General features: G+C 42.2%; 1 protein-coding gene across 1 annotated transcript in view; it reads right to left on the bottom strand.

Moving 5' to 3' along the window:
• Positions 1 to 349: 349 nt before the first annotated feature.
• The window catches only part of WDFY1 (WD repeat and FYVE domain containing 1), a 41,550-nt gene continuing 17,574 nt past the window's right edge, over positions 350 to 24,325 (bottom strand). The window contains exons 3-12 of the mRNA XM_059703332.1: positions 22,087 to 22,160; positions 16,843 to 16,897; positions 15,042 to 15,192; positions 12,854 to 12,966; positions 10,954 to 11,080; positions 9,758 to 9,863; positions 9,189 to 9,290; positions 7,367 to 7,497; positions 6,112 to 6,220; positions 350 to 3,473 (exon numbers count right to left, since the gene is read on the bottom strand). Coding sequence (XP_059559315.1) covers positions 3,414 to 3,473; positions 6,112 to 6,220; positions 7,367 to 7,497; positions 9,189 to 9,290; positions 9,758 to 9,863; positions 10,954 to 11,080; positions 12,854 to 12,966; positions 15,042 to 15,192; positions 16,843 to 16,897; positions 22,087 to 22,160 — 1,028 coding nt within the window. The 3' untranslated portion in view covers positions 350 to 3,413. The remainder of the gene's footprint in view (positions 3,474 to 6,111; positions 6,221 to 7,366; positions 7,498 to 9,188; positions 9,291 to 9,757; positions 9,864 to 10,953; positions 11,081 to 12,853; positions 12,967 to 15,041; positions 15,193 to 16,842; positions 16,898 to 22,086; positions 22,161 to 24,325) is intronic.

Below are 24,325 nucleotides of genomic sequence, written 5' to 3' on the forward strand. Positions count from 1 at the left end.
CAGTGCAGGCTGAGAGCCTGGATGTGCTGAGCCACCTGACCCCAGGGCTTCATAAACTCCAAAAGAGACATCACCATCTGCCTCCCTTACATAACACACTACACACTAGCACATTAAGGCAGGTGGTATGAAGAAGGTGTGTGCTTCAAGTCAGACAGACAGAAAGACAGACAGGACCTTCTTGGTTTTCTCATCTGTGAATGGGGACAATAATGACTGAAGTGTTGCCAGGATTGAATAACATAAAGTCGGCAGAGCAGGCAGCACACCGAGGGTGCTAAACACATAGCAGCTACTATTATTGCCCTGTGTCCAGATCAAACAACAAAAGCTAAATTAAGCAACAGAGTAACAAGCAAGGAATATTTTATTGTACACATTTTCTCAGAAAAACCCCACAAAAACAGAACCCACAAATAGGAGCAAAGGACAAAGATTTTTAGCTCTCTGGGATCCGTAGGGCACCATATCTTATAGAAACATAGCTAGTACAGGGACAAAATGTACTATTCAACATTGCCCTGACTCCCCAGTCAAAAAGGCTATAGAGAAAAACACTTAAAGTGGTATATTCTAATGCAAATTTGTCGCACAATTAAACTTCAACTTACTCAAAGAGTTGCTGTATAATAAACTGCAGAAAATAGAGTAGGCATTCAGTAATCTGCTCACAATGAATAAATATAGCATGTCTTACTTATTTGTTAAGCCTCACATTTATAATGAGCAGATGGTTTATCATTAATAGTAACTGAGTTTCTTACATTTTAAGAGATATCAGATCCAGTAATGGAAGTAGAAACTAATTTTTAAAAAAACTGATCTTAGAAAATAGTTCCTTGGGTGTGAGCCACTATCGAGTTTATTACATACTTGGGCCAGTTTCAACTTAAAAATGTGGACATGAACAAACTGAATTCTGTACAGAGAGGACAAAGTGACACCGTCTAGACCAATATGTTTGTTTATATCCACCAGGAGCAGGACAGGACTAGGACATAGCAAACAGAGATTTACAATGAAATGAATAATGTTTCCACCTATTGCTATAGAGATATCTCCATCACCTGCACTAATAAAGGGCAACTTAAAAACATGTTTAAAAAAGAATCGGCATTTTCATGTCCTATACATACTAGGGCTAAGCATAAGGATCTTCTCTAACATTCTATATTTCTTAACCCCTGTTTGTACAAATGAGCGTGAGTATCCCAGGAATGGAAAAACCAGTAAACGTTACTTGAAGAACTATCTAAAGTGACCCGTTTAAGAGGAACACAGTAAAGTAAGGCAATAACTATACGCCTAGCTGTACTATCTTTATGTGCCCAAGTCAGTAAAATTGAGAAAATAATTTTTGCCCACCTCTATAGAAAATATGCCCTCATTTGCTGCTTAGTTTGTGACAGAGGCAAGACAAGGCTGCCACGTGTGTTTTCATACAGAAAAATGGTAACAGGCTCAGACGGAGAGAAGACAACACGGAAACATCTCCTTTCCTTTCCCGATACCACACTCTAATTCTTTCTTAAATATGCATTTCCTCCTTGATTTATATTATTAGCTTAACCCCTTGGGAGGCACTATCACAATCTTAGTCTCTATGGAGCATTGGGGTTCTTCATTAAAAAGTTTTTATAAAATAAAAAGAAGTTTGAAAGCTATGGCATATTCTTAGCAGCTGTGATGTTCTACTCAGTCTACCACAGACATTTAAAGTCACATTTTACAGAATAAAGAAAAATGGAACCACAGTTCAGTGCTCTTCATTGTGGAAAAGAATTGATCACATTCTATTTTCCTTTCAGGACTTCATAAAATCCCCAGGATAGCACCTTTGTGGGGCTGAACCCTAACTGAACACAAGTCAACAGTCAATGATGCCATTTAGAAGTTAGCATCACTCGATTTTCCTTCCAGATTATATTAGTAATGTACATTTTGCAGAAAGCCTAGGGAAAGTTTTTAGAGAAAACAACTTTTTCAGGTGATATAATACAAAAATTACAAGGAGCAACACACCCTTCGGTCTTATTTCTGAGGCAAGTCAACTTTCTCCGCAGATCATTCTAAAACAGGGTGTGCCTGACCCCATCCCTTTCCCGCAGCATGTGTGTCCCTTCGCCATTTGGCATTTCAGTTTAACTGCCTGTCAAATGTTACAGTTCCTCTGAGCTGCTGTTAGACACAGGGTGAGTCCCTTACTTGTATCGGGTAGAATAACGTCGTCTTCATACAAACCCGACAGAGTAACACAGTAGTGAGCCTCTATCAATATCCATCAGTCAGACTAACAAAAATATTGTTGCTATTTTTAAATTTATCCTTAAAAAATGTAGGCCTCTCTCCATTCACTTCCATAGCCATAAAGTGATAGATGCATGTATTATTGTTAAAAACAAACAATAAATATCTGAATACTAAAAGCAGGTGCCCCTTCTCCTACCTCTTCCCCCTTCTGGTACTAAGTGGCCAAAACCCTTTCAAACACCATTTGATACAACAGATTTTGCAAGTTGTTATGTAACTAATATAATTAATATTAGTTACAATGACTACAAGTCAACATTGTTTAAAAAGCTTTGGAGTTCTTGTCTGAGGTGTATATTAACTGCCACAATATCATGGGGCTCACCCTGAACTAGAAATAGAAAGTGTCTCTTAGGAGGACTGGGCTGTTCCATGGAACAGAATGATCATTCCCACCGCACACAGGCTGGTAGCTGGGTTTTCCATCAGTCATTACTAACTGCAATGACAAACAGTCAGGCAGCTGTGTGACTCCCATGGTAGTGGCAACACAAAAGCATTTTGTCCTCAGAGCATGTGTGAGGGGAAGGAAGAACTTGGACTGCTTGGTTAATAGAGGAATTCACTCACAACCACCATGAGGTTCGCCCATGGCTTACTGCCCGCAGGACAAACAAGTGAAGTGAGCCAAATACTAGGTGCAGATGGCACTGAAGAGAACAGATGTCTCTAATGAGTGTCAATAACTAAGTGTAAAGCAGGTGCCCGCCTGACTCCTGCTCCCACAGCAGCCACAGGGCTCGGAGGCCCAGCAGGTCCAGGGGAATGTGTGCGTGTACTCACAGTTGTTATAAGAACATTTTAGGCATCAACTCTTTAGTTCAATATTTTTTTCTCTAAAACTCTATTTGCTAGATCAATCTTGTCCACATCAGCTCACTGTTTGTGAGGAAGCTTTGCTGGAGGGATTCCATTCTTCGGGAACCACAGGTAGGTCCACAAATGCCCCAAAACACATCTTTACATTTTTTTTCCTTTGAAAAGTGTTGATCTGTGTTTAAGTGGCTCCTGTTTGTCCACGTGACGGTGACTGTGGTGCCACAGGGAAGGGTGGCGCTTGTACCGGCTGCCGCTGGGAAGGTGCAGACCTCGCGGCTCCCGGGTCAGTGTGGAGAGAAGCCGGTCGCCAGGCTGCAGCCCACCACGGGCGTCATGTCCCATATCTGCAAGAGAGAAGCCGCCGGGAGGCAGCACTGGTCACCTGGTCTGCCCGTGAGAGCCAAGACTGACACAAACAGGCGTGGGACTGGAGGGCCAAAGGAGCTCATTCTCTGCTTTCAGTGCAAAACTGCCTCCTGACACCAACAGTGATAAAACACTAAACGTGATGAAAGTTTCTCAGTAGTATCTAGACACCTGAAAATTACATCATAATGATGTTCTACTATAGTCTATACCTTATTATGAAATAATATATGTCATATTTTCACAACTCAAGAGTGGTACTAGAGAGGAGAACCAAGATGGCGGCATAGGTTAATGCCGGAGTTTGCTGCTTTGAACAACTACTTCAAAAGTGAAACCAAAAAACGGAAGGGACATCACCCAGAACCCCAGGAACGCTGGCTGAGTGGAAGTCCTACAACTAGGAGGAAAGAGAAACGCACACGGACACTCAGAGGAGGCGCAGTGGTGAAGTCAAATTCTGAGGTGCGGAGTGCGCGGAGCAGGCTGGCGGCGGAGGGCGCGGTTGTTGTTTTCAATCGGGAGGGAGTCGCAGACTCTGAGCACCAGATCCGGGCGAGTCTTTAGGGACCCAGACTCAAACGGGAGAAGCGGGACTGTCTGGCTTCGGTCAGAGCGAGTGCAGCTTTCTCTCCGAGCTTTGCAGCGGTTGCTGGGACTCAGAGAGGCAGAGCCCCTGGGGACAGGACTGAGAGCCGCCATAACTGCTCTCTCTGGCCCACCCTGTTGATCCTGTGCGACCCGCCCCGCCCAAGCCCTGCACACAGGCATTTGCCGGATAGCCTCAGGCAAAGGCTAGATTAGCACCTCCCTAGAGGACAGAAGTTCTCTCACTGCTGACACAGCTGATTCTCATAGCCACTTGGCCTGGAGGTCAAACCCTCCCTGGAATTAGCTACAACAATCAAGATTTAACTATAAGACTGCGAACAAAGACCACTAGGGGGTGCACCAAGGAAGCATAACAAAATGCGGAGACAAAGAAACAGGACAAAATTGTCAAAGGAAGATATAGAGTTCAGAACCACACTTTTAAGGTCTCTCAAGAACTGTTTAGAAGCTGCCGATAAACTTAATGAGATCTACACGAAAACTAATAAGACCCTCGATCTTATATTGGGGAACCAACGAGAAATTAAGCATACACGGACTGAAATAACGAATATTATACAGACGCCCGACAGCAGACCAGAGGAGCGCAAGAATCAAGTCAATGATTTGAAATGCGAGGAAGCAAAGAACATCCAACCGGAAAAGCAAAATGAAAAAAGAATCCAAAAATGCGAGGATACTGTAAGGAGCCTCTGGGACAGCTTCAAGCGTACCAACATCAGAATTATAGGGGTGCCAGAAGAAGAGAGAGAGCAAGATATTGAAAACCTATTTGAAGAAATAATGACAGAAAACTTCCCCCACCTGGTGAAAGAAATGGACTTACAGGTCCAAGAAGCGCGGAGAACCCCAAACAAAAGGAATCCAAAGAGGACCACACCAAGACACATCATAATTAAAATGCCAAGAGCAAAAGATAAAGAAAGAATCTTAAAAACAGCAAGAGAAAGAAACTCAGTTACCTACAAGGGAATACCCATACGACTGTCAGCTGATTTCTCAACAGAAACTTTGCAGGCCAGAAGGGAGTGGCAAGAAATATTCAAAGTGATGAATACCAAGAACCTACAACCAAGATTACTTTATCCCGCAAAGCTATCATTCAGAATTGAAGGTCAGATAAAGAGCTTCACAGATAAGGAAAAGCTAAAGGAGTTCATCACCACCAAACCAGGATTATATGAAATGCTGAAAGGTATCCTTTAAGAAGAGGAAGAGGAAGAAAAAGGTAAAGATACAAATTATGAACAACAAATATGCATCTACCAACAAGTGAATCTAAGAATCAAGTGAATAAATAATCTGATGAACAGAATGAACTGTTGATTATAATAGAATCAGGGACATAGAAAGGGAATGGACTGACTATTCTTGGGGGGGAAAGGGGTGTGGGAGATGTGGGAAGAGACTGGACAAAAATCGTGGACCTATGGATGAGGACAGTGGGTGGGGAGTGAGGGCGGAGGGTGGGGCGGGAACTGGGAGGAGGGGAGTTATGGGGGGGAAAAAAAAGAGGAACAAATGTAATAATCTGAACAATAAAGATTTAATTAAAAAAAAAAAGAGTGGTACTAAGTATAAAATAGTTACTTTCAGTTTCTGTGTTAGTGGGAATTAATGAAAAAAAAAAGTGTGGCTATTTCTTACAACTAGAAGCCTTCTGCCCAGGATGGAAGGAAAGTAGCACAGGAAGGAATGGCTTCAGCAAAGGATCAGCCATGGGATCAGCGGGGAGGAGAAACCCTGGGCTCGCTCAGCCAGATGGCGATGGGGGTGCCAGGCAGAGGGAAATGCCTTGGGAAGCGCCAAGGCCGAGTGCGTGGAAACTCACAGGCATGCAGTTTGTGACTGCGGATCTTCAGATGGCTATAGGTAGCTTATGAAAGGGGAAGATGAGCTTGCCAATCAGAAAGTGAGGCTGGACTAGAAATGTCATGCTCATTCGCAGCATGGCGAGGGAGCAATCTATGCTGAGATGTTAACTGGGACAATTATTCAGGTTACCTTTACAATGCGATCGGTCCCACAGGTCACCATCAGTCCCCTGGCAACATCCATGGACATGTGGGAGATGTTATGTTTTCCTTCATGAAAGGTTGCTAGAGAAGTCCGACTAACAAAGAGAAAAGGGACCATTCAGAAGTCACCTGACTGTACCTAGAGCTGAGGGACACGTTTTCTTAGCAACAGAAAGGAAATATAGCTGCTCTTGAACAACATGGGTGTGATGCACAGGTCCACTAATATGCAAATTTTTTCAATAAATACATCCAGTACTATAATGTATTTTCTCTTCCCTACAATTTTCTTAATAGCATTTTCTTATCTCTAGCTTACTTTGTTGTAAGAATACAGTATATAATACATATAACTTACAAAATATGTGTTAAACAACTGTTTATGTTATTAGTAAGGCTTCTGGTCAACGGAAAGCTACCAGTAGTTAAGTTTTTGAGGGAGTCAAAAGTTATTTGTGGATTTTCAATTGCCAGGGGTTCAGCACCCCAAATCCCCACATTGTTCAAGGGTCAGCTGTACTTACAGAGCCTTTCACGTAGAAGAGAAACTGCCTGCATGAGACCACACAGTGTGGGCACGAGACAGCTGCAGGCTCCCAGACCTCTCTGCTGCCAGGGAGTAGCACTCACCGACCAATGGTGCCCACTGGCTTTCCCACTCGGGCCTCTGCCAAGGTTTGCCCATCTACTACTTTCAAAGATGACTCACGGGAAGGGAACGAAAATGATGGTTCTGCCCTAGTGGAACTGCCTGAGTCAGGACAGAATGGGGGACGGACAGAAATGTCTGAACACAAATAGTTAAGAACTGATTTCTAGGTCAGATCTTGGTGGGGGGAAAAAACCATCGGTCTCTAGAATTTTCCCAGTAATTAAATTTCCACACACAGGTGAGCAAAGCTGAGAGCATTCAATGCTTCTGGAGAGAACCAGCTGGCCACTGCGGCAGTGTGCACATGGCCTTCACCCCACACAGCACCCGGAGTGCTGGGGGCTCAAGACTGGGCTGGTCCTAGCAACATCATTTCTTGAAGTTTTGGGGAGAAATCTATCTTATGTCGTAAAGAGAAAAGGGACCATTCAGAAGTCACCTGACTGTACCTAGAGCTGAGGGACACGTTTAGGATCCTCTCTTTAGACATCGCCTATGAAATTGGGAGACACAAACATGTGGGCAGGAGTACATCTATGTCACTTCCTGTTTCAGGCGCACAGTAAGATTGAGACATGCAAACACTCACTCCTCATCCTTGATGGAGTCATAGCAGGAGTCACACATGCGGACCTGGAACTCGAAGCCCATGACGGGGTAGCTTGAGCGCTTGCTGCTGCACTTCCCACAGACGGCCTGCCCGCACTTCCTGCAGTGGTGCTGCAGGAGGGAAAGGAGGAGTTTCACTTTTGCTTTAATGCACAGGGTTTCCCTTCAGAGCAGGGGAATGGATCGGAGTGGGGAAGTCTTGCCTTGACTTATAAACATTCCAAGTTAATGTAGCAGTTAACAGCCAAAAGGTGGGCAATTGCACTATTTGACAAGGATTTCCAAACAACCTTACTATATCGGTCAGAAACTGCTTTTTGTTCATTCATCTTGTGCCTCGATGTCAAGAAATATTAAAACCAAGTTCAAATTCACTTAGCAGCCCAACTGATTAGAGAGTTCAGGAAGGAGAAATCTATTCCTATGTCAAAGGAAAGTTAAGAAATAAGGTTTTAAATTTAATATGCCCTCATTAAGAAACCAACATGCATAACCAGACGTTTTACTATCTCTTTTAGTCTTTCAATTGTGACTCTGGAAATAAAGCTTCAAGAACATTCCAAAATAGTTCCAGTATTATTACTGATTCGGACATACTTTTTTATACTGAAAGACCTGTTCATTTCCTCTGCTATTAGCTGTTAATCATAAACGTAAAATTAACCTCTTCATGTTTTTAAAAGTAGGGACTTCTTCACCCATCAACTACATGCACTAGTTTCCACCAGACACGCATTGTTAGAAATAGCTAACGAAACAATTCAGGTACCATTTTCAGAGCATTAGAAAGTTTTAAGTGCTAAAATAATTCCTGCATTGCCTGACAGTCTCATATTAGACCTTGCAGGAGTACAATTTTGTAAGTAAAATCCAAGAGAGTTTATTACCACCCACAAGTTTTAGGCCAATGCTTCATAGCGGTGTAACCAGTAATAAAATGAGTACATTCAGCATTCCTTTTTACTTACTTGCACAAATTCATATTAAACCTGAGTGAGTGGCTACCTTCAAATCTGCCATATATATATTTGTAGAACTTTAGTATATGTGCATACCTAGTGAGAAGAACATCTTTGAAATCTATAGGCTATTTTTAATTTAAAAAACAAAAATTATACTTGAAAGATGCTTAAAAATATTACACATGCTTACTAAAAATATTCCAGGTAGATTTATGTGGAACAATTTAGGAATGATCTAACATTATTAGAGCCACAGTATTCCACTGAGGGCTAAATTGTTACTTTTTATCAGTTTGTGAAAGCATGAGGCTTGTATGCCCTAATTCATTCTAATTTGGTGTTCGGCTACTATGAAACAGTGACCTTAACAACAGTCCCAAAGGGAAAGATCTGTATCTATTTACCAGCAGGCTTGGGTTTTCTATGCATCCCCCTCTTCCAGTGCGGGACCAGCCATGGACAGTTAGGGGACTGTCTCCAGTGCAGGACCAGCCATGGGACAGTTAGGGGACAGTCTTCAGTGAGGGACCAGCCATGGGACAGTTAGGGGACAGTCTCCAGTCCAGGACCAGCCGTGGGACAGTTAGGGGACAGTCTCCAGTGCGGGACCAGCCATGGACAGTTAGGGGACTGTCTCCAGTGCGGGACCAGCCATGGCATAGTCTCACTGGCCCGAGGAAAGGTCTTGCTCATTATCACCAGTGATGGTCATATAAAAAAAAAAAAAAGTAAGAATTAACAGCACTTCTGGAGAAGAAGTGTGATTCCGAACAAAATAAGAATTACACAAAAGACAGAGTACACGATTAACCCGGTGGTGACTCAAAGTTGGTTACGTACCTGTCTCAACCCCAGTGTCTTTGTGTCCCACATCTGCTTTATGTTCCAGAAAAAGGGCTGCTCACATTTCTGGCAAGAATCACTTTCTAACCACTGAGGAGCCTGGAAGGAGAGAGAGAGCCAACGTCAGTGTGGCCGCATGTTTACACTGGCGTTTCAGAAATTCATACGATAGTTCTAAATATGGTCGAGGTTAGCATTTTTAAAAAGTCTCAGTATTTTATAGCTATTGCCATACTCACTACTATGTGTGTGTTCTGAGTAATCGTTATCATTTTAGTAATGTTTACAGAATTGTTCAACTTTCAACCTAGAGATATGAGGAAATTATTCAATTCTCATTTGAAGTCTTAGAGTTGTCTTTGTATATTTCTTTTGTTATGCCAAATTTGTTTGAAATTATTCAACCAGTTGAGCAAAAACCCCTTTTTACAGAATCTGGCAAACAACCACTTGGGGCAGCTGGTGGTACCACAAGGTACCTGACAGGGGAACCCCTCTCGCTGGGCACCAGGTCAGACAGATTTTCCACCCCCCGGCCCCCAGCCTTGCCCGCTTCCTCCTCTAACCTCTTCTCTGCTAACGTCCATGTTCCACACAGCAATCCCGCCGTCCGAGGAACAGGAGACGAGCTGCCTCGTGAGCTGAAGGTAGCACAGCGCCTGCACCCGGTCACTGTGGATGACACACCAGCACTGGCCTCAGTGTGGGAAACAGACAGCCTCCAGGGAGGCGCACCTCCCTCCCCCGTTGGAACCAGCCCTTGGCATGTCTCACTCACTCTGTGGGACGGGAATATGGACTCCGGTGTAAACTACCTGGCATTCTCTAACTTACCATAAGAATAATAGTTTCTACAAAACAAACACTACTTTCAAGTTAATCTTTAAGAACTGCAGGTCAGAGATGATGACTCCAGTTTTCTGGACCAATCACCATGATTTCCTTGTTAGGTGCACACGGTCTACCTCCTTGTTCAGAAACAAAGAACAAAGGAGGTGTAACTGCCTTGCCTGAACCCAACCATAACAAGTGGTCACACACTACAGAGGTTACTGGTACACTCATGCTCACACGTGCACACATATACGTGCTCACAGTGCATACACATGTTCACACATGCACACATACGCACATACACATGCTCACGTGTGCATACACACATTCACACATGTACACAGGCAGATACCGTGGAGGCTCTGGGGAACAATCTCCTGGCCTGTAGGCTTGAATGGAGACTGTTTCCGTGGCTACTTTTCGGCTTGACTCTGGTTATGGTGGACGGTGACAACCTAGCCAACAAAGGGGAAAGGGTTCCTTTTCCTTTCAAGACCAGATGGCAAGAGCCTGAGTATTACACCGTCATAGCAATGGCCAGACGACTACATCAAACCACATGTTCCTTCTTAATGAAATACATTTTATAATTTAAGAAAATGAGTTAGGCATCCGATTGGAGAATGGCTTAGTATCACATGACACACACTTCCGTGGTCAAAGTCCACGCCTGGGCTCCAGGCCTGAGCAGCTTATTTCAACAGGGTGACTCGCTGGGAGAGACATGTGGGAAGTGCCCTTTGGACCAAGGAGGAAGAAAACCCTCTGCTCTTCGTTTCCCTTTTGGCTACAGAACACCAGACACTCAGGACTATCAGAAAAGCAGTTAAAAGTGGTCCCGGTCAGCCCTCTCAAATGGCCGTTTTGTAAACAGTTTCCCGTTTTCCCCAAACTCGGGTTCTCTCCCCACCCCCGAACAGTCACGCACTGGTGGCCCTGGAGCAGGAGCGTGCGGCCCTTCCTTCCTCCGATGTCCCACATGATGATGCTGTTGTCAGAGGCTCCAGAGAAGAGTAACCGCTGGATGGGGTCCCACCAGAGGCAGGCGATACTACCTGGGGGCGAGGGAGGAGGGAGAGAAGGAGAGAGGGAAGAGGAGAGTAGGAGGGGCAGGGAGAGAGAGGATTGGTTAAGTTAACTCCATGTCAGGGCACACACATCTGACAGCTGAAGACCCAACTAGCACAGCTGAGTCTTTCAGGAAACATGTGTCTTCACTGTACAATGGGCCATTCAACGCTTCATCACGAGTCATGAGAAGACACAGCAATCCACTCTCCTGGTCGTAAGACTAAAGTCTTCAGCTGTACATCAAAGACGTACAAAAGGGCAAAGATGTTCCAATAAACGGTTCCTTGTTCCGTACCACAAAATTATAAAACAGCTGTTGAAAAGACTATAAAAAGCTTTTGAAAAATATAGCCATTGACATTTAATGAGAACAGGCCGTTAAGTTTACTGTGGTCATCTCATAGAAGCTAGAAAGCTAGACTACTGAAGATCTCTGGGACCTTGCAGGCAGTTTTACAGCCAAGATGCCTATGTTTGAGAAAATTATGTGTCTTGAAGGAAAGGTTTGCAGGTATTTCAGAAATTTAGGTAAAAAATCCAAATTGGCTAAACTTATCAAATTAGATAACCCTTGAGAAAATCTTTCTTTCTATAGATTTCTCTCTCAACAGAATTCATTATTCCAGTAACTTGCTTACCTAGAAGAAAATGATTAATAAACCTAATAAAACTGAACCAGTCACACGAGCCCATAATATTTTATATAATTCAAAGCAAACAACACAAGCGGTTTCTCACAGAAACTTAACAAAAGTGTGTGTGGGGGGAAGTATTCTACAAAACTGGCTTCAGGCATAATTTTGTATAAATCCTGACCTTGTTTAAACCTATGCCCCACACACTTTAGCTAGAGGCTTAATAGCAGACAAACATGATCTTTCTATACAAACATGACTAAGCAGTTGCCAGAACCCACTCTAACCTAGCAACCCAGAGAACACTTACGAGCCCGGAGTCATGAGACTCTTAGTCATAAACGGAAAGGGGTGTCCTCAGGGCTGTGCTTTCCTGCCCACGTCTACTCTAATTTACTGTTCTTTCTCCTTTTTTCTCTACAAGGTCCCTGTCTGACAAACTTGATTTCACCTAAATAGATTGCTTAGCGTGGAGAACATTTAACTTGTTAGACTTAAGACACTATTTTCATAAAAGTCCATCATTAATTCTTTTTAACAACCCCCAATTCTTCAATCTAAACCAGATGGCCTCAAAGCTTCTAATTTGTTACCGAATACAGCCAAGTGAGTTTTAAAACACTTTCTTGGAGTCTTGCCAACTCACTGCACTGTAGAAATAATGAAATTCCACCTGACCTCTTTTTCCTCAGTCCCTTCCCAGGGGAGGTTTCCCAAGTAGAGGATGACCCAGCCCATACATTTCTTTTCATTGTATTGATCTACTAGTCTTGTTCAGTGTCCTAGAAACTGACAATTTAAAAACACTAACATTCTTGAAAAGGTTTTACCATTTACAAAATTTTAAAGGTCTTCTGAAAATAATTTCATTGAAAATGGTAAACAAAGTAGAAAGTATGATCCACACAAGCAACCTAGGAGGGATTTTGACAATTCAAAACCCAACCCAGCACCCTTCCTTCACTTGGCCTTCACTCTTGGAGATCTAAATCCCCTGTCTGGCCAATCAAATTGCAATCTGACAGATCATAGGGAGGTGATCATTCATGAAACCACAGGGCTGAGAACTAAACTCATATGCTCAAATTAGGTGGGAAAGCTGCGGGTGAGGACGCAGACTACCTTCATGTCCTTTGAGGGTTGTGATAACTGAGCAGGTGTCCTGTTCCAGCTTCAGCAGGGTGATCTGTCCAGAATAATCGCCAACAAAAGCATACTGGGTATCAAAATCGTATCTGTGGGGAAGCAGTCAAAGATCTCCAACACAATCCATCTCACAGTTGTAAATCAGAAAATGTTCTCCTTAAAGAGAATAAGCACATGCTCAAACTCTGAGAAAGGACACAGCCGACGGAAAATCATGCAGGATTTAAACACTGAAGAAAACAGTTGTAAGCTGGACTCAAGGAGAAAATTAATATTTAATCATTCAACAAGAATTCATTGAGTATCTGTCATTCCTCTAAGCAATATTTGGAACTTGGCAATGAAAAAGATAACAGCTAACAGAGAAGACAGACACGAGAGCAAGTAGTTCTAATCAAATTAAACTAACACAAAAAGTGAAATACTCAATAATAAAAAAAGCAAGAAAGAATGGGAGGAAAATGGCTATTCATGAAATATCTCTGGAAATAATACGGACATGACCATCTTTCCTTTGGCCTAAAGCCCTAGACGATTTAGCTTTAAGTAAAGAGGATGGTTCACTTTAAATTGCTGTGGAGAGTTCATTCAACCAAAAGGCAGTTATTTGGGGCAATGGTAAATTTAAGTTTTAAAAATATATTTACTCATCACTTTCTCAGTGACATCATAGCCATAGAAATTTGTGGCAAATTGGTAGATGACACACAGTAGGATACTACTATTTAAAGGTCAGAAGGACAACGATGGGCTAGGCCAGTGGTTGGCAAACTGCAGCTCGCGAGCAACATGCGGCTCTTTGACCCCTTGAGTGTGGCCACAAAGTTTCAATCGCACTGTACGTGCGTGCCCACATGTGGTATTTTGTGGAAGAGCCACACTCAAGGGGCTGCAGTTTGCCGACCACTGGGCTACGCCATGACTGTGATTCTGTGGCATTTCTACCAGTCCATATGTAAAGCCTAACTCAGAACAGAAACACTTAATTAGCACATAACATACCTGAGTATTTTCCTTTGTTTGATTCTAAAGTGTACGGTTCTAATTTATACGCTTATTTTAAATATCTCATGTTCTATGTACATTCATTTGTAGCAAACATTTTTTATGAAGGGTTTCAATGGAAAAAAGGAATTTCACTAGGCCAGATGTCCAGCTCTGAAAGAGAACTACTGATGCCGACAGCCTTGATCTTGCCGGCACTAAGAAACACAGCTACCACTGCTAGCCTTAAGCAAGGGCGAACTCCACGTGAAAGGTTCCATTCACCAGTGAAAATATTTTAAAGCAGGAATTTCAGGGATGCTGAGGCACCTTTGAGAGTATTGTAAGAATTATGAACCCCCTCTATACACAATAAAACAACTATAAAACTTATAGCCCATTTATGAGCTCCAGAGTCATAAGCCTTACTGTATTTACTAGTATATTCTATTGTAGGGTCTGTAAATAACCAATTACTAGGAGATCAATTCCTTTTTTGTTTCTTTCTTTATACAAAAAGTCTTTTCTTTCACTTTGAAATGTAAAGGAATGAGGGGAGGGGTTTGCAATAATGAGGGTTAGGTTTTCCAAGATTTTGTATTAAAAGTACAGCACTGCCCTAACCAGTTTGGCTCAGTGGATAGAGCATCGGCCTGCGGATTGAAAGGTCCTAGGTTCCATTCCGGTCAAGGGCATGTACCTTGGTTGCGGGCACATCCCCAGTAGGGGGTGTGCAGGAGGCAGCTCATCGATGTGTCTCTCTCATCGATGTTTCTAACTCTCTATCCCTCTCCCTTCCTCTCTGTAAAAAAAATCACTAAAATATATTAAAAAATAAATAAAAGTACAGCACTTCCCAGCAGGGAATGGTAAGTAACTTAATTATTTTTAATAAACCAATTTTATAACAATAAAGCAAATTTTAGACTTTATGTAAAATATCAGGAATCCTTCAGCCTTTGGATCTCACATAACAATTTATTCCTTTTTTAATCTTATTTTTTGTCTTTTCCTTTCTTTTTCTCTCTCTCTTTTTTTAGTCTTTTTTACATTTTTTCTCTGTTTTGTTTTTCATTTTTTATTCTACTTTTTGGATGTTTTTGTCAATTAACAATTTCTGATCAGAACAGAAATTAATCATTGAGACAAGGAGGCGGAGGCCCAGCCCTTCAAAGGATACTGCAAACACGAAGCCCAGGAGGGGAAGAGGTGCCTCCCGAGCATGTCCCCGGTGCGGGTGCACATCCAGCTGACACACTTGTCGTGACCGGTGCTGACCACCCACTCCGTGGCCAAGCTGAAGATAATCGCAGACACCCGGTTCTGATGAGCTGTAGGAACAGAAACGGAAAGTCTGCGCCCTTCAGGAAGAAATGGGACCTTCAGAATCGAGTCTCGTGGGGTGAGAACTGAGGCTGGCCTGGGGATGCACAACATCCCATCATGGGAGTGCCCGACTGTGAGCGGGTGTCAGATAACCTGCCCTACCCCGACTCCCTATCACGGGCTTCCCAGGGCCCTGCCCGCTGCCTGCCTACGTGGCAGACAGTCAGAGGCTACCAATCGTTAAGGAGTAATGCTCAAGAGGGATTCCGATCATAGATTAGAGAACAGACTTGCACTTTGCTCTAAAAAGCCCTACCTACCAATGAGTTCCACACGGAAAGCAGGAGTCTTTTCTTAAAAGAGAAAATTTTTTTATTGTCCATAACTTCAGTGTTCTGGCCCTTTACAAAAGACTTTATAAACAAGAGCAACTATACTTTTCTGTAATTAAAAAGTAGTATAAGCAATTTGTGTGTAACTTTTTACTATTTATAGAGACAAAATATTGTGAAGTTCTATATTCCAAAATACCAAAATAAGAGCTGAGAATGAGGAAAGTGTTCCATCTGTGACCAAACCTGTGAAATATCTGAGTGTGCAGGTTAATTGTAAGCCACTACGGCAGTGACCTGTCTACTTCGTCTGATACAGCACCTTGCATAGAGCAGGTGCTTAGTAAATGCCCAGGCTGATGAATGGAGTCTGAGGCTAGACAGAGAAACTTCTAACTTGCTCTCAGCTGTACAGGCTGCTGCAGGAGCACTGAGGAACTCTTTCTTATAAATTAATTAGAAAAGACTCTGGGAATATGGGCAAAGCATGAACCAGATATGCATAAAAGATGACAAAGGGTTAACATTAAATATAGCTTAAATAATTTTTAACTTGAGAACTATTTTGACTATCAAACTGGCAAAAAGCATTTATAAAGAGTAACGTTGTAAACATTTAAAGAGCAGGCACTCTCAACCGCCATTCATAGGATTGCAAAATTTGCACAATTGCTGGGAGGAGGTTTGCAAATAAATCTAGAGCATTAAAAAAACATTTTAATGTTTGACCCAGTTACTCTACTTTTATGAATTTGTCTTAAATAGAAGTAATTAGAGTCAGAGTAACAGTAAAGGACACACACACACACACACACACACGTATATAGATATGAAATATATATACTCACAGACATATATACACATACATATACTACCATATATGTTAGTGAGTGGGCATTATCAAAAATTAGGAGCAGTACTCATGTTTAAAAATAAAGCAATGGTTAAATTAAATCTGATACATGTACCCAAATGGAATAGTATACAAAAATTTAAATATTAATAAGCAGGAAAAGAATGGTAACTTCAAAGAACTAATAGCCTCTTATTTAATTGGGGTGACAAAACTAAAAAGTTAATATGAAAACCTACATTTTTATTTTTACATTTTTTATAACTGTATTTTTAAAATCTTTATTGCTGAAAGTATCACATATGTCCCTCTGCTTCCTGCATTGACCTTTCTAGCCCATCCCTGCTCCCCTTCCCAGGCCTTCACCAAACCTACTTTTGATCATATGAGATGGTGTCCTAGTTTTGTGTATGCAGATCTACATGTATTGTGTGTGTGTGTGTGTGTGTGTGTGTATTTATTATAATTACCTGGGTAAGTCCTGATAAAGTTCATTTTATTAAAATCTTCAGAAACATGAAATTCCTAAAAGTAAACACAAGCAATAAGAATATAGTCATGGTTTTAAAAACAACAGGAATTTAACTTTCAAAACAAAGTGAAATCCAAAAATAGCTATCACCAGACCTGGGACTGAGATCAGCTAGAGGACAATAATGCGGACCTGTCCTCAGGCACCCTTTGTTTTAGGGACCAGATGGAACAGAGCCGCTGACCAGCACAGCATTTCTATCCAGTCCTTCCGCAGGGAAAGCTTTGAAGTCCCTCTCCTTCCAATTGCAAAGGAGGCAACCTGTTCATTTTTTCTCTTTGGGCTGCATCAAAAATTCCTCAGGATGATATATATAAAGTGAAAGTATAAAAACCCATTACTATCAGAGTTTTCAACTACAGTGAAAATAAAACATGGGGTATTCCAAGTAATGTAAGGGGGGAGTATACATATTTAATATACAAATACACAAAAAAGAACATTAAGAGGCTGTGGGTGGGTTTCTTCTTTCTTATATTCTTGTATTTTCTAAATTTTTACAGACTGTGTAATACTTTATAACTAGAAAAAAGTTAAAAGTATGAGCTTAATGAAAAAAATGAACTTCAACACAAAATAAAAAAGATGAACCTCTTTATAAAAAAAACCCTAATAAAAAATTCTATTGACCAATGCTAAATTGATAAGTTTTTAAGGCTCTAGGTAACATGGACTTTATAAATTGTTGACTACTCAGACTGAAAATATATATATAAATTCCTTGTTCTCCATCCTGGTTTTGCAAACTACAAATATGTCTTAGCGTCTTAAGGATACTCATCTGTTTTGGGTGGGAGATCAATAGATCAATAGCTAGCTAATGGTAAGTTGGATTTCCATTGCCCCTTTCCACTGGAGAGCTGTAAGGGTTCTGTAGGCTGTCCTATTACTGATATCCTTGAACCAGGAGCCACAAGAAGGGTCCCTTAAAAAAAAGAAACGCTCAACCACTGCTACCACTGGAGAAAGTATTTGAGGCTTGCAGTTCATGGCTCCTTGTTATATTTGTATATGCACATCACCATTATTTTCCTACAATATTTTCAGAAAAAGTAGAGTGAGAATGTTGGCTTTAACTACTACGTAATGTATTTACAGCAGCCCCAACTTCATATGGCATAGAACTCATGAAAGCCTAACTCTGTGGCCCAAGTCCTTACCACCTGCCCATTGCTGGATGGACTGTTTGGGCTGAGAACCTGTGTTTGTACTGGTTCTTCCCTTCTTGGCCCAGAAAGACCATAAACAACAAACATGAACTGAGGAAGAAATAGAAAATCTGTAACAAGTGAAGAGATTAAATCAGTAGTCCAAAAACTTTCCACAATGAAAAACCCAGGACATCAGGTGGTTTCTCTAGTAACTTCTTCCAAGCTGCAAGTCTGAGTCTCTTACTACTCAACAGTTAAAAAAATAAAAATAAAAAATGGGCAAAGGACTTAAATAGGTATTTCTCCAAGGAAGATATACAAATGATCAACAAGCAACTGAAATACTCGACATCACTAGTCATTAGGCAAATGCAAACAAAAATCATAATGAGATACCATTTCACACCTTCTAGGTTGGCCATAGTAAAAACAAAACAAAAACAACAAAAAATAACGAGTGTTGGCAATGATGGAGACAAACTAGAACCCTTACACGTTGGTGGTGGGAATGTACAATGGTACAGCCACTTTGAAAAACAGCGTGGGGGTTCCTCAATGAGTTAAAAACAGATTTACCATATGACCCAGCAATTCCACTCCTAGGTATATATACCCAATAGAATGAAAAACTTAGTTTCACACACAAACTTGCAAACGAAGGTTCAACAACCAAATGTTCATCAACTGATGAGTGGATAAACAAATTGTGGTCTACCTACATAATAAACAAAAAAAGTACTAATTCAAATTACGATGCAAAGAACCTTAATATATTACTCTAGGTCAGTGATGGCAAACCTTTTAGCTCAGTGTGTCAGCATTTTGAAAAACCCTAACTTAACTCTGGTGCCATGTCACATATAGAAACTTTTTGATATTTGCAACCATAGTAAAACAAAGACTTATATTTTTGATATTTATTTTATACTAGAGGCCCGGTGCACAAAAATTTGTGCACTGGGGGGGGGGGGGGTCCCTCAGCTCAGCTTGTGCCCTCTCACAGTCTGGGACCCCTCGGGGGATGACCACCTGCTGGCTTAGGCCTGCTCCTCAGGGGGATTTGGCCTAAGATGGCAATAAGACATCCCTCTGGCAGCCCCGCAGCCCTCAGGGGATGTCCACTTGCCAGCGGGGAGCAGACCTAAGCTGCAGTCAGACATCCTTAGTGCTGCTGAGGAGGCAGGAGAGGCTCCCACCACCACCGCTGTACTGGCAGCCATCAGCCTGGCTTGTGGCTGAGCAGAGCTCCCCCTGTGAAAGCGCCCTGACCACCAGAGGGCAGCTCCTGCATTGAGCGTCTGCCCCCTGGTGGTCAGTGTGTGTCATAGTGACCAGTCATTCCCAGTCCTTCTGCTGTTAGGTTCCGTTTGCATATTACCCTTTTACTATATAGGATAGAGGCGTGGTCCATGGGTGGGGGCCGGCTGGTTTGCCCTGAAGGGTGTCCCGGATCAGGGTGGGGGTCCCGCTTGGGTGCCTGGCCAGCCTGGATGAGGGGATGATGGCTGTTTTCAGGCTGGCCACACCCCCTGCAGGGTGGGGGTCCCCACTGGGGTGCCTGGCCAGTCTGGGTGAGGGGCTGAGGGCCGTTTTCAGGCTGGCGGGCAACTGAAGCTCCCAACATCTCCTTTTTTTCTTTTTTTTTATTCTGGGATTTATTTACCTTCTATAGCTGTCACTGGAGCTAAGAGCCGGCTTTAGCTCTGAGGCCCTGCTCCAGCTCTGAGACCTCGGCTGCTGAAAGCAGGTATCTGGGGTTTGTTTAGCTTCTATAATTGCAACATTTTTGCTTAGAGTGCAGCTCAGAGCCCAGCCGCGGCAGGCGGGGAACCTTGGCTTTCTCCATCACTGGGGCAACCAAGCCTCATGTTTGCTTCAGCTGCGTGGCTGCAAGCCGCCATCTTGGTTGGCAGTTAATTTGCATATTCTGCTGATTAGCCAATGGGAAGCATATTGGAGGTACGGTTAATTATCCTATTTGTCTTTTATTAGATAGGATATTTAAATGCCATTTAACAAAGAAAAGTCAACCAAAAAAATGAGTTCGCATGTCACCTCTGACACGCGTTATAGGTTCGCCATCACTGCTCTAAGTGAAAGAAGCCAGACGTAAAAGGCAACATGTATTATATGATTCTACTCACATAAAATGTCAGAACAGACAAATCTCTGGACTCAGAAAGTAGATTAATGATTGCCAGGAGCTGGGGGGAGTCCCAGGGGGGAGTGGGGAGTGACTATTAATGGGCTGGGGTTTCCTTGGGGGAGGGGGTTGCTGGGGTCCAACTCCAGCAGGTCCAGGGGTCCCCAAAGGTGTGGACGGAGTCGGCGAAGAAGGAATGACACGGAGGCAGCCTTCAGGTGATCATCATAGCCGGGTTCTCTTGTCAGGGTCTCCAGGTAGGTTCTGTTCAGGATCTCCAGTGAAGTTCTGGTTCGGATCTCCAGCCAGGTTCTGTGTCCATGTTCTCTTGCTAGGTTCTCCAGGTTCTCCAGCCAGGTTCTGTAGCCATGTTCCCTTGCTAGGTTCTCCAGCCAGGTTCTGTCCAGGTTCTCCAGCCAGGTTCAGTCACCAGGTTCTAGTCAGATTCTCTTGCCAATTTCTGTAGTCAGGTTCAGTCCAGGATCTTTTGCCATGTTCTCTCACTAGGTTCTGTCTCTAGGTTCTGAGGCCAGTTTCTGTCCAGGATCTTTTGCCATGTTCTGTCTCTAGGTTCTGTGTAGGTTCTGGTCTAGGTTCTGTGCCTCTTGGTTCTGTCTTCTAAGTTCTGTGTCTAGGATCTTCATCTAAGTTCTGTGTTCTAAGTTCTGTGTTGTTACATCTGTATTTATACCAGTTGATTCCAATCCTATCAATCTCTATTCCAAAGGTTAGGGCGTTTCTTATCTCCATTCCAGGGAGTAAAGATTATGTAGCTTAAGCATGATTGTTCGTAGTTAAAGTGGTTAACTACTTGCCTGGCACTTAGTTAAGGGGTTTTATTCCCTCCCTAACTTCAGGGGAAAATCCCTACCTGGGGAAACAACCTTTCTCAGAGACCTTGGTTAAAACACATAGTGCCAAGAAGGTGAGCAAACATATTAAGAACAGTATGCCATATATGCCAGGTCCCTTGAAACAGCAAGCATGGACCGGCTCCCGGCAGGGGGTTGTGATGAAAATGTTCTGGAATTAGAGAATGTTAATGGTTGCATCATCTTGTGAACATACCACAAAACCACAGAATTGCACACTTTAAGATGGTGAACTTTATGTATATAAATTATGTCTCCCTAAGAAAAAATGTATATATACATATACACACACACAACCTGACCCACAAAAATACCTATAATAAATTAAAAATGTAAATACCCGATCCTTCACTAAAAATGCTTGTGAAACACTGCTCTAAAGAGCTATACAAGTTGTTGGTTGAATGGCTAATCCCTAACTTGGTTCTCCTTCCCCTTCCTCTGTTACACACACACGCACACACACATGCACACACAGGCTCTCCACCGCACCCTCTTTGTCCTGGTATTCTCTGTGGTCCAGGGATAGGGGCTGCATGGAGACTGCACCTGTGGGCTAGCCTGTGCACCAACCATCCATCAAAACAGCATTCTGAGTTCCACGAAACTGGTTTAAAATTAAGCACTCATTAAAATTAATCCATTTTGCCCTAGCTGGTTTGGCTCAGTGGATAGAGCGTCGGCCTGTGGACTGAAGGGTCCTAGGTTCAATTCTGGTCAAAGGCACATGCCCAGGTTGCAGGCTCGATCCCATCCCCAGTTGGGAAAATGCAGGAGGCAGCCGATCAATGATTCTTTCTCATCATTGATGTCTCTCCCCCTCCCTTCCTCTCTGAAATCAATAAAAATATATTTTAAAAAAATAATAAAATTAATCCATTTTTAGGTCTAACACCTATACTGAATTCAAAAAATTTAATGCCAATCAGGCATTTATTGCTAACTTTATTTAAACTGTCCAACAGACATGAACATGGGGAGGTTGATATAATACATACATTCTGGAAAGTACCTACCATGACGGCTCCGTTATCCTGGCCCACAAATATCCGCCTGCTATCATGATGGTAAGTCATAGCCGAGCAAGGAGCTGCCAGAAAGACAAAGACCACATTATAGCAAAGCTAAGCACTGTGTCATTATGCAAAATTCATTATTAAAAGAGCTACACGGCCGAAACCGGTTTGGCTCAGTGGATGGAGCGTCGGCCTGCGGACTGAAAGGTCCCGGGTTCGATTCCAGTCAAGGGCATGTACCTGGGTTGCGGGCACATCCCCGGTGGGAGATGTGCAGGAGGCGGCTGATCGATGTTTCTCTCCCATCGATGTTTCTAACTCTCTATCTCTCTCCCTTCCTCTCTATAAAAAAATCAATAAAATATATTAAAAAAAAAAGAGCTATATGACTGAGGTTAAAAAGAGGGTAAAAAGGTTTTGTAAAAAAAATAATGACATAAATTGAAAATGCTAATAAAGTTCTTTCTGTTATTTTAGTTTTAAAATTCTCACATAAAATCAGTTTTAAAACTTTGGGTCAAGTGATCCAGCCTGAAGTTTCATCTGACTGAAACTCCTGCCTGTTTCTGGAAAGGTTTGGGGACCAGCACTTACAGTGGGTGATCTGCACCCCAAACTCAGTGGGTCATCCTGCCCCCACCCCCCTTCCCTATCACAGGTAAGAGCAGCTGCGATCTGTGGAGAGAGGGGTTCCCGGCACAAGAATTCCCATTCCAAGGCATATGTGAGAAGACTGAAAGAGCCACTTTGGAATTGCTTTTCCCCTCACTGGCCAAACAACGTTCCCTTGTGCAATGACATCCAACCCCAGTGTGTAGTCCGTGAAGTTGTGCGTATATTTTTCTTTGTCCACAGCAGTATCATGTGACTGGGTAGCACCTGCTACCCTCCAGGTTCTGGCTACCCTTCTAGATAGCAAGGGCCAGAGAATGAGTTTCAGAAAGGAGCAACTCCACCTGTCTCCTTCGGCTACAAATCAGAATCAATGTGATTTAGAAAATGGAACATTCGTAAAAAGAAATGTGTGGGTTCATTTCATCCTAAGAATTGTAATTGCCCAGGAAGGAACCACAACAAGGAAATAAATGCATGCCAGGAAAAAAAAACAAACAACAAACTTGAGTTTGCTTTGAAATAAAACTTCATATGAAAAAGGGGGAAAAAACCTTATACGTGAAGTCACCATTTGAAAATTGTTTAATTTAAAGTTCTCTCTCTACAATGGGCTGGTATTCTCCACCAAAAGCAGGCAATAAACTATAATATAGTACTGGATTGTACTCAAAGGCAAGAACACAGCTAACTGCGTGACCAGCTTATAGAAAGAAACTGTTTGAGCAGCAAAGAACCATCTAGCTGAAAGGCAGGTACTGCCTTTGCCTGTAAACAGAACAATGAGAAGTGGCAAGAAGCCTGTACCCCCTTAGCCCCATATTGCTGTTGAAACTGCAAAGAACAATCATGTTTAAGAACTGTAACCACAAAGATATATGTATCTTCATACACAGTGCTCTTTAATAACCACGCATAAAATTATCACCGACAAATCAAATCATATTTTGATCATTTCAAAGATTCATTGTCATTATTTTTACTTACTTTTCAGTTGGTACTAAATCTTAATGCTTTAAAACTTCCTTTCAATTTTTTTATGCCTAACCCTCTAACAAACTGCTCGTAAATATGTAAGAACCCTCCTCTGTGCAAAAATTACAACGGGCTGAGTTATTTTATGAGGCTATAGAATTCTTAAGTTTAAACAGAAAGCTTTCCTAGTTTATTTGTTTTGTATATAAAGATGTCCTGGCTCTTTTCCCTAGAAGACATGCTTCTAGTGAGATAAGCACTACAATTTTTTTAAAAAAAACTTTGGATACTGACATAGTTTTATAAACAAACAAAATACCTTTTTATAAACAAACAAAATACCTTAAACAAACAAAATACCTGTGGCCTTTTAAAAAGGCATCACTGCCATCCCAAACCATATGCTTCAAGTCTAGTTCTGTAAATAAAGTTTTTGTTTCTTTGTTTTTCTGAAACACAGCCAGGCTCCTCCTTTTAGCATTGTTTATGGCCACTTTCATGTTCCAAGGGCAGAAGGTTGAAAAGTTGCCATGGAGATTGTTTGGCCCGTAAAGTCTAAATATTTACTGTCTGGCCCTTTCAGGAAAAGCTCATGGACACACCCCATTTCTGTGGTGGGGAGCATAGTTTTGGAGTCAGACAGGCATGGATT

Source organism: Myotis daubentonii, chromosome 7 (genome assembly GCF_963259705.1).
Source record: "Myotis daubentonii chromosome 7, mMyoDau2.1, whole genome shotgun sequence".
In the NCBI taxonomy this organism is placed as follows: domain Eukaryota; kingdom Metazoa; phylum Chordata; class Mammalia; order Chiroptera; family Vespertilionidae; genus Myotis; species Myotis daubentonii.